This window comes from Apteryx mantelli, chromosome 4 (assembly GCF_036417845.1).
Source record: "Apteryx mantelli isolate bAptMan1 chromosome 4, bAptMan1.hap1, whole genome shotgun sequence".
In the NCBI taxonomy this organism is placed as follows: domain Eukaryota; kingdom Metazoa; phylum Chordata; class Aves; order Apterygiformes; family Apterygidae; genus Apteryx; species Apteryx mantelli.
The window spans coordinates 63,331,639-63,343,877 of NC_089981.1; the positions used below are offsets into that span (position 1 = coordinate 63,331,639).

At 39.7% G+C, this 12,239-nt stretch overlaps 1 protein-coding gene across 5 annotated transcripts in view; it reads right to left on the reverse strand.

Annotated features, from left to right (window-relative positions):
• Positions 1–11,273, reverse strand: part of SEC23A (SEC23 homolog A, COPII coat complex component) — a 30,735-nt gene extending 19,462 nt beyond the window's left edge. For 2 of the 5 annotated variants that reach the window (XR_010884186.1, XR_010884187.1), the window contains exons 1-10: positions 11,164–11,273; positions 9,984–10,216; positions 6,975–7,216; positions 5,102–5,159; positions 4,753–4,839; positions 3,345–3,581; positions 3,165–3,244; positions 2,053–2,197; positions 1,549–1,707; positions 618–733 (exon numbers count right to left, since the gene is read on the reverse strand). Coding sequence is in view for 3 of the 5 variants with exons in the window: in XM_067296758.1 (XP_067152859.1) it covers positions 618–733; positions 1,549–1,707; positions 2,053–2,197; positions 3,165–3,244; positions 3,345–3,581; positions 4,753–4,839; positions 5,102–5,159; positions 6,975–7,195 (1,103 nt within the window). In the remaining 2 variants the exon portion in view is untranslated. Of the gene's footprint in view, positions 1–617; positions 734–1,548; positions 1,708–2,052; positions 2,198–3,164; positions 3,245–3,344; positions 3,582–4,752; positions 4,840–5,101; positions 5,160–5,740; positions 5,808–6,974; positions 7,217–9,983; positions 10,217–11,163 lie in introns of those variants that run through there. The other 3 variants (XM_067296758.1, XM_067296759.1, XM_067296760.1) reach the window with 3 other exon arrangements.
• Positions 11,274–12,239: the final 966 nt, after the last annotated feature.

The following is a 12,239-nucleotide window of genomic DNA, read 5'->3' on the forward strand; positions in this document are numbered from 1 at the left end:
CGAGTGAAGTACTTAACATACAAGGAAGAGTCAAAAGCTATCTCAGATTACAGGTCTGCATAACAGGACAGGCGAGGGCCTCATCAACACTGACAGAAAATAGGGACCTGGTTTCATTAAAAAAGATTAGAACTTGCTTTGATCATATTAAATGAATTGATGGAAAGACAAGCTGGAGGACATACAAGAGACTACATGAAATGTAGGAAGTGGATACCTGAGACAGTAGCTGAACCTATAAACAACAGTATCTAGAAGAAGGCATAAACAAGATAGAAGGAATAACTGAGGGTTTTGTGCCATCTGAACAGTAAGAAAAATTGGACACAGGCTCACATTCCCCTTCTCTTTACCAAAACCAGAAGCTTATATATACACACACATTGAAGAAAAACAGCATTAAATCATGTTATTTAAGCCTCAAATAGTTTAAAGAAAAACAGTAAAAAGCCTATATGAGTAAGCCCACAATTATGGTAATGAATTTGCCAGAGGCTGAGGAATTCTCATAACAACACAAGCTGCCCACTATCACAGTAAACCACAGGAAGATTAAAAACAAAAAACAAGAAAACCCTGCACCTTCACATATGACTTAAAAATGAATAGGCACGTACCCAGTGTAGTTGGGACAACACTTCATCTCCAGAAGACCAGTCTGATCCAATGCACATGCATATATGTCAATAACATGACCATTTGTTGCAGCCCGATTAGCCAGGGCTTCAAAATGCTAAATCCAAGATGAAAATACAGTTCATAGCAGTTTATGACGTGAACTCTCTTCATCTCCATATTAAATCCTAAACTCCCAAAATTTTTCTGAGACAATATTGTCAATCTTAATTCAGATCATATTATAATACAAGACAAAAGCATTTTTTTTCATGAAGTTAAAACTAGGACTGGAATTTTCAACACCTGTGTTTTATTTTCTGAACAGCTGAGAACCTGACACACTAGACAGACCAATGAGTGCTATTTAAACCAGCAAATGATACTGACTTTTTTCTTTTTAAACTGTGCATTAAGGACTAAATCCAACTCATAGGATTGAATTTACCTCCCTAACCTCAAGTGTCTATAATAACAGGTTTCTGCAACTAAGCTAATCATTTAAGTTCCCATCACAATCAATTAAGATGAAGTCAACAGATTTAGGATGCCCAAATGTAGATTATTTAGGATGAAATGAACTGTGCCTAAACTCTAGTGATTAATCCTCCCCCATCTACACAGAGTCTTGAGTAACTGCCTTAGTAGTAAATATCCTTACTCTAGATATACCATTTAGTCAGATGAATCCTCTCCTAGTAAAATGAGGGAAACATTCCAATGAACACTAGTGAGAGCTAGACAAAGTCCTAACCCAACATACTGAAATTCCTGAAGACGTGCAGCTATTCAAAGGCAGATAAACAAAAACGCACAGTTCCCACCTCTTTATACATTCACTACTACTAACAGTATTTTACAGTGCCAGGCAGGATGTGTAAACATTCACTAATTGGTAAGGTGCCTAAAATACCATCTGTTTTCATATCTTACCTTAGTACCCTTTTTAACATATTTAGCATTGTCTTTTTCAATGTCATGCCATGATCTTATAGGTAATTTCAAATCATCCCCTACAACCATTCCAGGTCCTTGTGTAGCTGGTCCTCCAATGAACATCATTATACGAGCACCAGTATTAGGAAAAGTGCACTGCAGGTAAAAAGATAAATGAGACTACTAGTTTTTGCTATAAATGGAATAGAAGAAATAGGTATCCTGCTTTTTATCACATTGATAGGATTGTAATAACAACTGTACTTTTTCCTCCCAAAACCCAAATTTTCTATTTATTCAAAGACTCAATCTTGCCTCATTAAAATGAATATTTTAACACCTACAAATATTCTATATATATATGTATGTGAAGAGATTCATTAGAATCACCATACAAATCTAATATGCATGATTTAAGGGGTTTACATATTGCTTGTGACAGATTTTATGTAACAAGATGATCTATTTACATATTTATACAACTATAGTTAAAACTTTTACCTCAAGGAGCCCTACAGCTATAGAAAGAGCCACTCCAGAGGAACGCAAGGGCCTTTTCCCTTGTGGAACAGGCCAAGGATCCCGCTGCAGTTCACCCAGAAGATCAGTAAGATTCATATCAATTTTCTGCACTGGTTGCAAAAATCTGGAAACAAATAGATGGAATTAATTTAGACTGGAATTTTTAAATAAACATTATACTGATTGCTCACTAGCAACAGGCTGGACTGCAGTATTGAAGATTCTAGTCTGGATTCAGAGCAGTGTCTCTGACTCACCAAGACAATGAAGTTTTCTGGTACCCTATACACAGTATACTTGGCTTAAGAAGCTCAGCATAGAGGTTGTAAAACAAAATTTGCTGACTTAGAAATACAGCCACTACCCAGAAAGAACTGTATCCAGTCAAAAAACCAGAGCAGATGACGACCTATGAATCTCAAAAAGAAAGCGGCACTACTTCAGTGAAAATCAAAAATCAGAAGAGACATTAACATATAAAGACTTCTGTGCCTTCTGCTACAAGTAAACCAATAGTAGAAAACCAACAGCAGAAAACCAATACTAGAAAAGCAGCTATTTAACAAGTGGAAGGCAGAGATTGCGAAGCCCTCTTCTTGCCTTTTTTTTTGCCTGCCTTATCATTTCATCAGTTTCTTCTGTGTAACAGTGGGATACAGAGGAGAATCAAACACCCCCCACCATTTCCAAATGAGAGACAGAGGAGAGGGGAAGGGAGCTACTTCAGAGGTAGACAGAGGGAAGGCAAAACGGGGCATTGACATAAGAAAGAGGAACCAAAGTAGCCATTAACATTTTGCAGCATACCAACAGAAGCATCATTACTTACGTATCTGTAGCATAGCTACATAGCATTCTCTTAGAACATTTCCAAAGCATCATCCAAATGATTTCACTGTCACCTAGTAAGTCCTCCCCCCACTCCCCAGTACAAACTGGCAGGAATAAGACCCACTAGATTCCTAGTAAACCTGTTCCTGACCAGAAGGCTCAACTCTGGTGATTAATGAAAAAATCAACTGAATGTAAGATAATTTTTTCAGTAAAGCACTGTAGTCAAGATGCGTTTTTAAATGTTTTAAGCACATTACCTGTTAGAAGGTGGTGGCTGCTGCACTTGGGGACCCCTACCAACTTGTGAAACAGCTACTTTCGTAAGTCCTAACATTTCCTGTCATCAAATAAATAAGATTTTAGTATAAAATTTGTTTATATACTATTTGAAAGTTCATCATCATCTTGATTTCTTTTTGTTTACTTTTGTGTATTACCTGAAGCTGTTTTGCAGATAGATCCTTTGTTCCCCTGAAGACATAACTTTTAGAAATTCCTTCACAGCCAAGTTCATGAACTTGCACCATTCGGCCAAAGGTAATAAGACCCACTAATGCAGTTGGTGGCAAAAGACTCAGCGACATTTGCATGGATTCCTTCAGAGCTTGCAAATCTTCATCTTCCATGCATGTGTCCACAACATAAAGAAATATTAAAGGCATCTGAGGACCACGCTTTAAGAAATATAAATATCGTTACATGAAAAACAAATCTTTTGGGGATCAAAAATGAACAAATAAAAGTACATTTTGTAAAAGTGTTGTTAATTTTAGTTATATCAATAAGGTCAGTGTTTCATCTAACATGCCTCTTTCCTCCATCTCAAGTAGTAATCAGTACATAAGGCTAAAGCAGAGCAAAATCCATATCATAATGAACTCCACACACAAATTAAATGTCGACTACAGAAGAAAAAGTTCCTTTCAGGATGTCAAGATAGTTCTGAACCATATGCCAATTTTATTAAGTTTTAAACAAATAGGAAGTCTGTATTGCTCCAAGTGAAGGTAGTAGTGATAGATATATCCAAAATCACACAACATTTCAACCTGATGACATTATATGGCATTTCACCTCATAATTTTACTCTAGAGATCATCAGTTCTTTTTACTCCTTCTATAGTAATTTCATTGCAACATGAGCAGTATTCCCTTTATTTTGTTTTACAAGAATAGGCAAAAAGTAGAGATTCTGTTCAGTTTTATCTCTTCTTTTCATGATTTGAATACCTCACCGAAGTCTTACAAATTTTAATCCTCAAGATGAGAAGTAAGAGGTTGCAAATTTGCAATTACAAATGTTTGCGCTTTCAGATTGTAGGTCTGTTTTTCATTTACTCTTCCTTCTATGTCATTCCTATCCTAACAGAAAGGATGAACTACTAAAATTCAAACACTTTAACTGAATATGCATTAACCTTTTCTTCTAAAACAGCTAGTCCCAAAATTAACTCATGATTAATCAATGACAAACTTAAATTGAAAGGATTAATCAGATATGGATCAACAGTCAGCCAAATTTGAGCTAACATCATTTGGGCAAGCAGCAGCAGTAAGCAGATTCCTAGCACAAACATAAATTAAACTGTTGTTAAGAAACAGAGTTAATAGAAATCTTGCCTTTTAAAGTGATCTCCCTTTTTTTTTTAACATGAGTTTTATTAACCATCCTTGTGTTCTTATAAAAAGCTATGCTTTCCACTTCTAACTGATGACATAATCTTTCTATTAATGAGCAAATATTCACAGTGATTAAAATGCAGTGAAGAAATAAAATTGAAATTAGTTCACTGCATACACAGTTAGCTTACAGATAATGTTAAAGATCTTATTAAATGATTTTACCTGCACTACATATTCGATGCTAGAGAACTGAGGTAAAAGTTCAGCCGGCTGATTCATTTCAGATATGCCAGCATAAGTAGGAGGAAACTGCAAATAAAAATAAGAAAATTAAGCATAAACAAAAGATTACAGGTTCTAAAAAAGCAAAAACTTATGTATGTACTACTTTCCTCTTTAACAGATGTTCACTATTGCTGTTGTGAAAAAAATCTCAATGCACTCTGAAGATACAGCTGCACATTTACGTTCTTGCTGTCAATTTCAATTCACAAACATTATTTGAAAAATGGGTTTTATTTTTATCTTATAAAAAGAGATTTTCTGTATTTTGAATGTTTCATTTTCTTACCTGATTTCTTTGATAACAAAAGTTGCAAGCCCAGAGTTTTGCTCGATAATCCACTTGGCTATAAAAATACAATTAGAAAAGTTAATATAGCAGGAACAATTCATTTTACTTCACTGACCCTAGAATATGTTTCTCCTAATTTTCTAAAATGTATTGCTTTTGAAAAAGCTTCCTCCTAATATACCTTCTCCTAAATAACCATATTATAAATTCAAAATAAAGTGTAGCTTTATAAGTTGCTCATAAAAGACAGATGTATCACACAAAGAACGGTCTTTATGAGCAAGGAACAGTCTTGAAGGAAAGGAAGCAAATGAGAAATTAGAGTCCAGACTCAGCACCTTTATTAGAGACTTTCTGCATGGTTTTAAGGCACGTAATTTTAACACTCCCTGCCTTTTCTTTTTCTCCCTTTTCTCAGTGTATGTCTATTAACTGCCAGAGTCTGGGATTATCCTGAATATACATTACACCCCAATAAAACAGGTTCCAACTAACAGCCATTTCTCTGTTGAAATAGCATTTTTCAATGGGTGAGCCTATCCTCTTTTATCTACACTATTATTGGTATTCAAGTAGTAAAATAATTAATGTGACTTGTATCCTCATGCCATAGAGATGCCTTAAAGTCCTACTCACAGCCTACGGGAAAGTAAACATTACATGTTTTCAGCATACACTTCTTGCCATCACATCTTCTCCTGTCTGCAAGGGCAAAAGTTGTTAAAAATACCATTAAAACTTTGGATAAATCCCAAGATGGTCTACTGAAATCAAACGAACTATGACAATTTTAAGGGCTGCAGATCATCTGGTCTGATAGACTGTGCACACAGGCTTCAAAAGGCCACCACCCAACCTCAGTCCAACTAATCACACATTGCATACATGAGACATGAAGAATGTATGTGATTCACTGTCAGTGACCTGACTGATCTTTTACAGTTTCGTCTTTCCATTATTTTTCTTTCAGCCCTTAATAAAAGAAAATGCTTCTGAAAATGATATGCTTCCACTAAGTCTGACTTCCAGTATATGCAGACACTGTGTCTGCTTAATACTGAAAGGCAATTTTACACCTGTTTTGAATACTTCTTTTCTCCCAAACAGGAACAAATCAATCATAAAATTGAGTTAAGTGGTTCTACAGAATCTTTCACACAAAGTCTAATCTACCACTATTCCTCATAATCCCTTTCACACACTTAGCAAACGCCACCTTAAAAATTGTTCAGTTTCCTGCCCATACTTCTGTGATTGGGATGACGTTTACAATGCTTCCTCTGTTTTCAACCTAACTTATCCATGACTAGTTTACAATCATTTGTACTTGTGCCAATATTACCCTTTAGCTTAAATAGCTTTTCATCCTCCCTCTTGCCTACTTCTGCTGCATTTATCTACCTATTTTGTTTTGCTAAACTAAACCAGCTAACATGCTTTGGTCTACAACTGAACTAAGGCAAGTAAGAATTTATAGTTTATTTTACTCAGAAATTAAAACATATCAGGGCCAAACTGTTACAAAGACACAGCATAACAAATTTTTATATGAACAATCTTCAAAGGTGAAATACAGAACTATACTAACCCACAAGATGTGGGGTTCCAGAAAAGTAACATACCTAATCGCTAATTAAATGAAGTATGTTGAAAAGATTAGTTAAAGGTAAATGTACTATAAAGCCATGTTTCAACTGCATATTTTGCAAGTGAAAATTTATGTGCATTATGAAACTTAGAAAAGCTGCAAGTTTGGGCTGTATAGTCATGTGAGGAGTACGTGAACTCCTATGCAAACACACTGCATCTTTTGTGTAGTTTAACTGACACTATTCTGAAGATTGTTTGTAAGTAAATGTATTGAGCTTACCATAAGGGATTCAGAACAGCTCGACATGTGGTCCTACTGCACAGAACTGGCTCGTATTGAATAGGAGGCAAGTCTGGCCGTTCCTTCAGTGGTGTGAAGAGAGCAGCCACTGGGACAACCATTCTCGTGGCTTCAAGACGACTTGAAGGCCAAACATTCCAGCTGAATCTAACTCCATCTCTGTCTTCATTCTGCTGGATAAATTCCAGGAAGGTTGTCATGGTCAACTTCTCTATTTATCACTAAAATAAAAAATGTAACTGTTAGCTGCATGTTGAAATGCAAACTTTAAGTACTTTCAGTATTTATTGGCTAAAAATGACAGTCATACATTGAAATACTATAACTGAGTTACAACCGATGCACAGCGAGTAAAGCTTCTGAAATCCAAAATTCAAAGCAAAGAATTCCAAAGTGAAACAAAAAAAGTTAACACTCTCAGGATGGAGCAACCTCTTCAAAATAACAAATATTTGGCACATTGCAAAATAAATACATAATGTTAAAATAGTTCTGACCTCTTCTTGATTTAAGTAACTAACTCAGGCAACAAATGGTATACCTAAATCAATAACTCTCGGGTAGGTCAGAGAAGAAAATATATAGCATTTCAACACACTATAAAAAAGACCTGTTTACCAACAAAAAAAGGGGGGAGGGCATTTAATTATTCACTCTGCTCATTATTCAAGAATCATGCATTCCTGCAAGTTACTTAATCCTTTAATTTCTTTTTAAGAATCAAACAGCAAGAAGTATTTCTCCCGGGTCTGATTGTTTTTCTTCTACTGTACCAAATTTTACAGGAATTTTGTAACCATAACCATAACTAACCATTTTTAATAACTCATCACATGGCCTGCATACAAATATAAAGGAAGACACAAGAAAACATTTCTAAAGCAATGCTAGGAAATAGCTTTGCAAGAAGTACGTGTCATATTCCACTACTTTGTATAATCAAGATGCACCTTCAACAACTGTTTGAACTCAAATTTACCATTTCAGACACCAACCTAAAGCTTTTTTAAGATTTTTCAGCTGGAGATTTCCAGAAGCTGGAGCACCAGGGAACACAGAGACATCTGAATAGCTCAAGAGAAACCTGTGAACATCTGGCAAGGCCAGCAAGAAACCACAAACCAAAAAACCCCAGCTATATGCACACTATCTCCTAAAACCTTTAGTATGCTTCCTAGTACATTTGATAGTACATAAGTTTTTCCACCAAGTAGGTTATCTAAAGTCCTGCTGGCTAATAATTAAGAATTTACTGTAAAGTCTACACAAACCACCTTACAGGCTCTCTGGGAAAATACTCAGGTCTCAATTTAAATTACAAATTAATGAACAGCTCTAAGCATGCAAGCATCCTCCTGAATCAGGATTCAAATCAGCAAATCTCACAAGCAGACTGACTTTCTTTACCTAGCAACTATATACACCATTGTGGGAAACTCCTGGAAAACTTTTGACTTCCAAAGATCTAGCTGTCTTTGCTAAAATTATAATGGCATTGTTCCATTAGTTTATGCAATACTTAAACTGCAATTTAAAAACCTGAAATGCTTTTAACTTGATAATTTGGTTATAATGATGGCTATTAATAAAACAGAATAACAATATCCATAAACAAAGATAAACCCTGTATTTCACAGTTATTATTATTAGGAAATAATCAACTGTCAGCATATGATGACAGCTACAAAAAGAAATCCCAATATTGCTTCTGTAAGACAGGGACTGCCAGATAAACTTAAATAAACAGAGTAACCTTCTCTTAATGTTTCCCATAGGTGCTATCACTATCATTTATCTCCAAGCTGTAGTAGAAATACTATGATAATAGAGGCTGCCAACATTTTAGCAGGTATGTCATCTTACCGATACTAGGAGCAGATCTACTTGACGTGGTAATTGCAACAAAGGGAGCCGAATGGAGCTTTGTGACATTGTGTGCAGGAGCACAAAGTCGCAAAGCTCCACCTTATCGCTTTTACTAGTAGAGCTGCAAGGCCATCAGGCTGGACAAGACCATTGGTCAAGAAATAAAAGTGAACAGAATGGAGAGGAGAAAAATACCCAGAAGGCAGTATATAGGGATTGCAGACAGAAAATAAGTCAGTTAAAAAAGGAAAGGACAGCCCAGTATCTAAAAAAGATGTAAAATTTAAAAAGTTTATCTCCTAACACATCAAAATCTATCACTATACTGTGCAAAAGGTAAAGGAATGTTATCCATGAAAAATGGGTTATTCATACAATGACTTGTACGAGGAAATAAAGTTATTAGTTATAAGCACAGATACAAACTGAATAACTAGATCTCTCCTTTTAAAATTATCTCCTGAGAACAGACAGAAATCTGAGCTTAAAGGCCATTTCAGCCATTCCACTGGAATCTGCTATGAAGTCCATCAACTCCATCTCTTTAAAAGATTTAAGTAAGACTATGAAACTAAAGCAAAACATTGCCAAGTGAACACTCACTTTCTGTACCTAAACTTTAAAGTCTTTTCTTCTCATTTTACCCCAGCTATGTTTGAAATGGTTTGATGTGGACCTTACTTTTATTACTTGGTTACTACTCCACAGAGGGCAATGTACAAACTCCAATATGCAGTGACTAATAAAAGTAATAAAGTACACACATATACATAAAAGATTTGTTGGATTTAATGAATTAAATATTGTTACTTTCTAGTACGGCATGTATTTCCGACTCAGAAGACAGAGCCTGCTAATAATCAAATTGTCCTCTCTTTTTTTCCATTCTTTTCTTCCTTTCCAATAGCCAATGATGTCCACAGATTTCATCTTACATCAGATGTGAAACTCATGGTCTGACAAGCCATATCCAGCTTTGACAGTATTATTGTAGCTGTCCAGGCACGTTTTCTGGGGTGGTCGTGGGGATTACATTACACCAGAATCGCAAACCTTCCTGATCTACAGGCTACATGCCAAAATATTCATACACCTGTGAGCCACAAAATACACACTGCTTACCTCAGAAAACCACAGAGAGGTGATGTTCAGAACAGTTAGTAGCACTGGCTCATGGGGGTGGGGTGGGGGGTCACTGCTTTGGCTCGGCTGCGGCTAGGACAACCTGGTGATGAGGGTGACCTCAGCAGTCCCTCCTGTCCGGCTGCCTCCCACTGCCAAGGGCTGAGTTTACCTCCCCTCTCTGTACCCTGACAGTCTCGCTGTACGTCACACTCATGGAACGGGGGCCACAGCTGCACGGCATAGAAAGACACAGGTTGACTATGCCCAACTGTACAGGCTTGATTCTCAGGTAAATAATAATATTCATGTAATTACTCTAAGTGGATGAAAGAGTACAGTTAGGACTTTCTAACCATGATACATATCAAAGATGTTTGATATACCATGTCTACAATGCAGAAAGCTATCTCATAGCTGAACGGTTTTGAAATATATCACTTTGAAATTACATTCCTTTGAATAGCTATTCTAGAAGCAACTGCAAACAGTAATGACACCTTTTCTTCAAAATAGATTTATTATTCTAAAAGGTCCTCCTTTATCTCAACACAAAAATTAAACGCACCAGGGTCTGCCTAAACACAAGTTTTGTGCAGCTTTGCCTGTACGGTAGGGCATCACTGCTAAATCCCCAGACCGTGGCACAGCGCTGCAAGTACAAAAGGCGCAGCCCGCTTGCGAGAGGTGGGAACCAAAATGAACTTGAGGCCGGCAGAGCTGTCCGAGCTGGCGGCGCCCGGCGCTCCGAGGGGGCCGAGGCAGGCCCGCCCCGACCCCCACAGCCCCAGCAGCCCAGCGGGGCCTCGCTGCGCGCCGCCCGGCCCCGCGCACCCCCCGGGCCGGGCCGCGCGGAGCGACCCGCCGCCCGCGGAGCGCCCGGCCGCCGCAGGCCGCCCGCGGCTCCCCGCCGCCGCTCCGCCGCCGAGGGCGCCCCAAAGCCCCGGGGGCGGCGGCGCAGCCTGCCGGCCGCCCCGGCTCGCAGGGCGGGAGGGTCCGCAGGCCCCGAGGGCGGCGGGTGCCTCCCGCACGGGCGCGCCGCGGCGGGGGAGGGGGCAGCCCGCGCCGAGCCGGCCGAAGGGCTCCTCTCCCCTCCCCTCCCCGCAGCGCAGCTCCAGTCCGGGTGCCGGCCGGCCGGCCGGCGCCGGCTCCCCACAGCCCCCCGGCGCTGCCCGCTCACCCCGCGTGCCCGCCGCCGCCTGCCGCCGCCGAGCCGCCGCCCGCCTCGCGCTCCCCCTCGCTGAACCCAGCCGCCCCGGCGCTGCCGACGCAGCCAACATGGCTGATGGGAGAACCCGCGCCACGTCAAGGGGCAGAGAGCGGCGGGCCGGGGGCGGGCTGAGCTCCGCCGCCTCCCCCTGCCCGGCCGCCGCGGCGCGGGGGGAGCGCGCCTCGCCTCGCCTGCCCCGGCGACCCGGCCGAGCCCCGGCCCCGGCCCCGAGCGAGCCGGCGGGTGTCGCCGCGGCCCGCCCCGGGCCACGGGCTGCCCCGGCCGCGACGGGAGGGGGCCGCAGGGGCCGCCGCCATTTGTCCTCCCGCACAGCTGCTTTTACTGCTTGCTTCAGCTTTCCGAGGGCTTCTTTTTCTTTTCTTTTTTTCCCCCGTGTCCTGTTACAAATTCAGATTTCTCCTAGTTTGTTTTAATCTCGCTCTTTAAAACTGTTTGGAAAATAATGTATTCCAAGCACTAGAGGGAGCTGTGCCTTCTCTGCCTTTGAAATGCATTTAGTTCTTCCATGCTGTCCCAATATTCCTGAGAGGGAACTGCATCGTATTTCCTAGATTATTGTACATCCATAGTCACCTGACAACTACCTTTACACTTGCATATGGATGTACTTCTCTGTTATTTATTTCTTCTTTTTTTGCTAGGGTCTATTTTGCGTAAATCCCCAGGATCAAGAGAGCTGAACCAGTGTTTTGAGAGTCCTCGAATTTGCCCAGCATGTCTATCTTCCAGCATGTGTATTTATGCCAACTTCTTATTCTGGAAGACTGTTTAGACTTGCTGAGAGAAATCTATTGAATGTATACTCTTGGTGGTTTTCAACGTGATGCAACACTTTTTCTCACATTTAGAAATATTTAGAAATGTAATGCATGTTTATTTACTATCTGCACAGTAATTTCCACATATCTCTAACTGTAGTTTTGTTCAGCCTTTGAGCAGTGTGGTATCTGTTCTTTGCCTTTTTTTTTTTCCTCCTTCAAGTCAAGTTATAGTGATACTTAGGTTTCATGGCACTTCAGAATTAC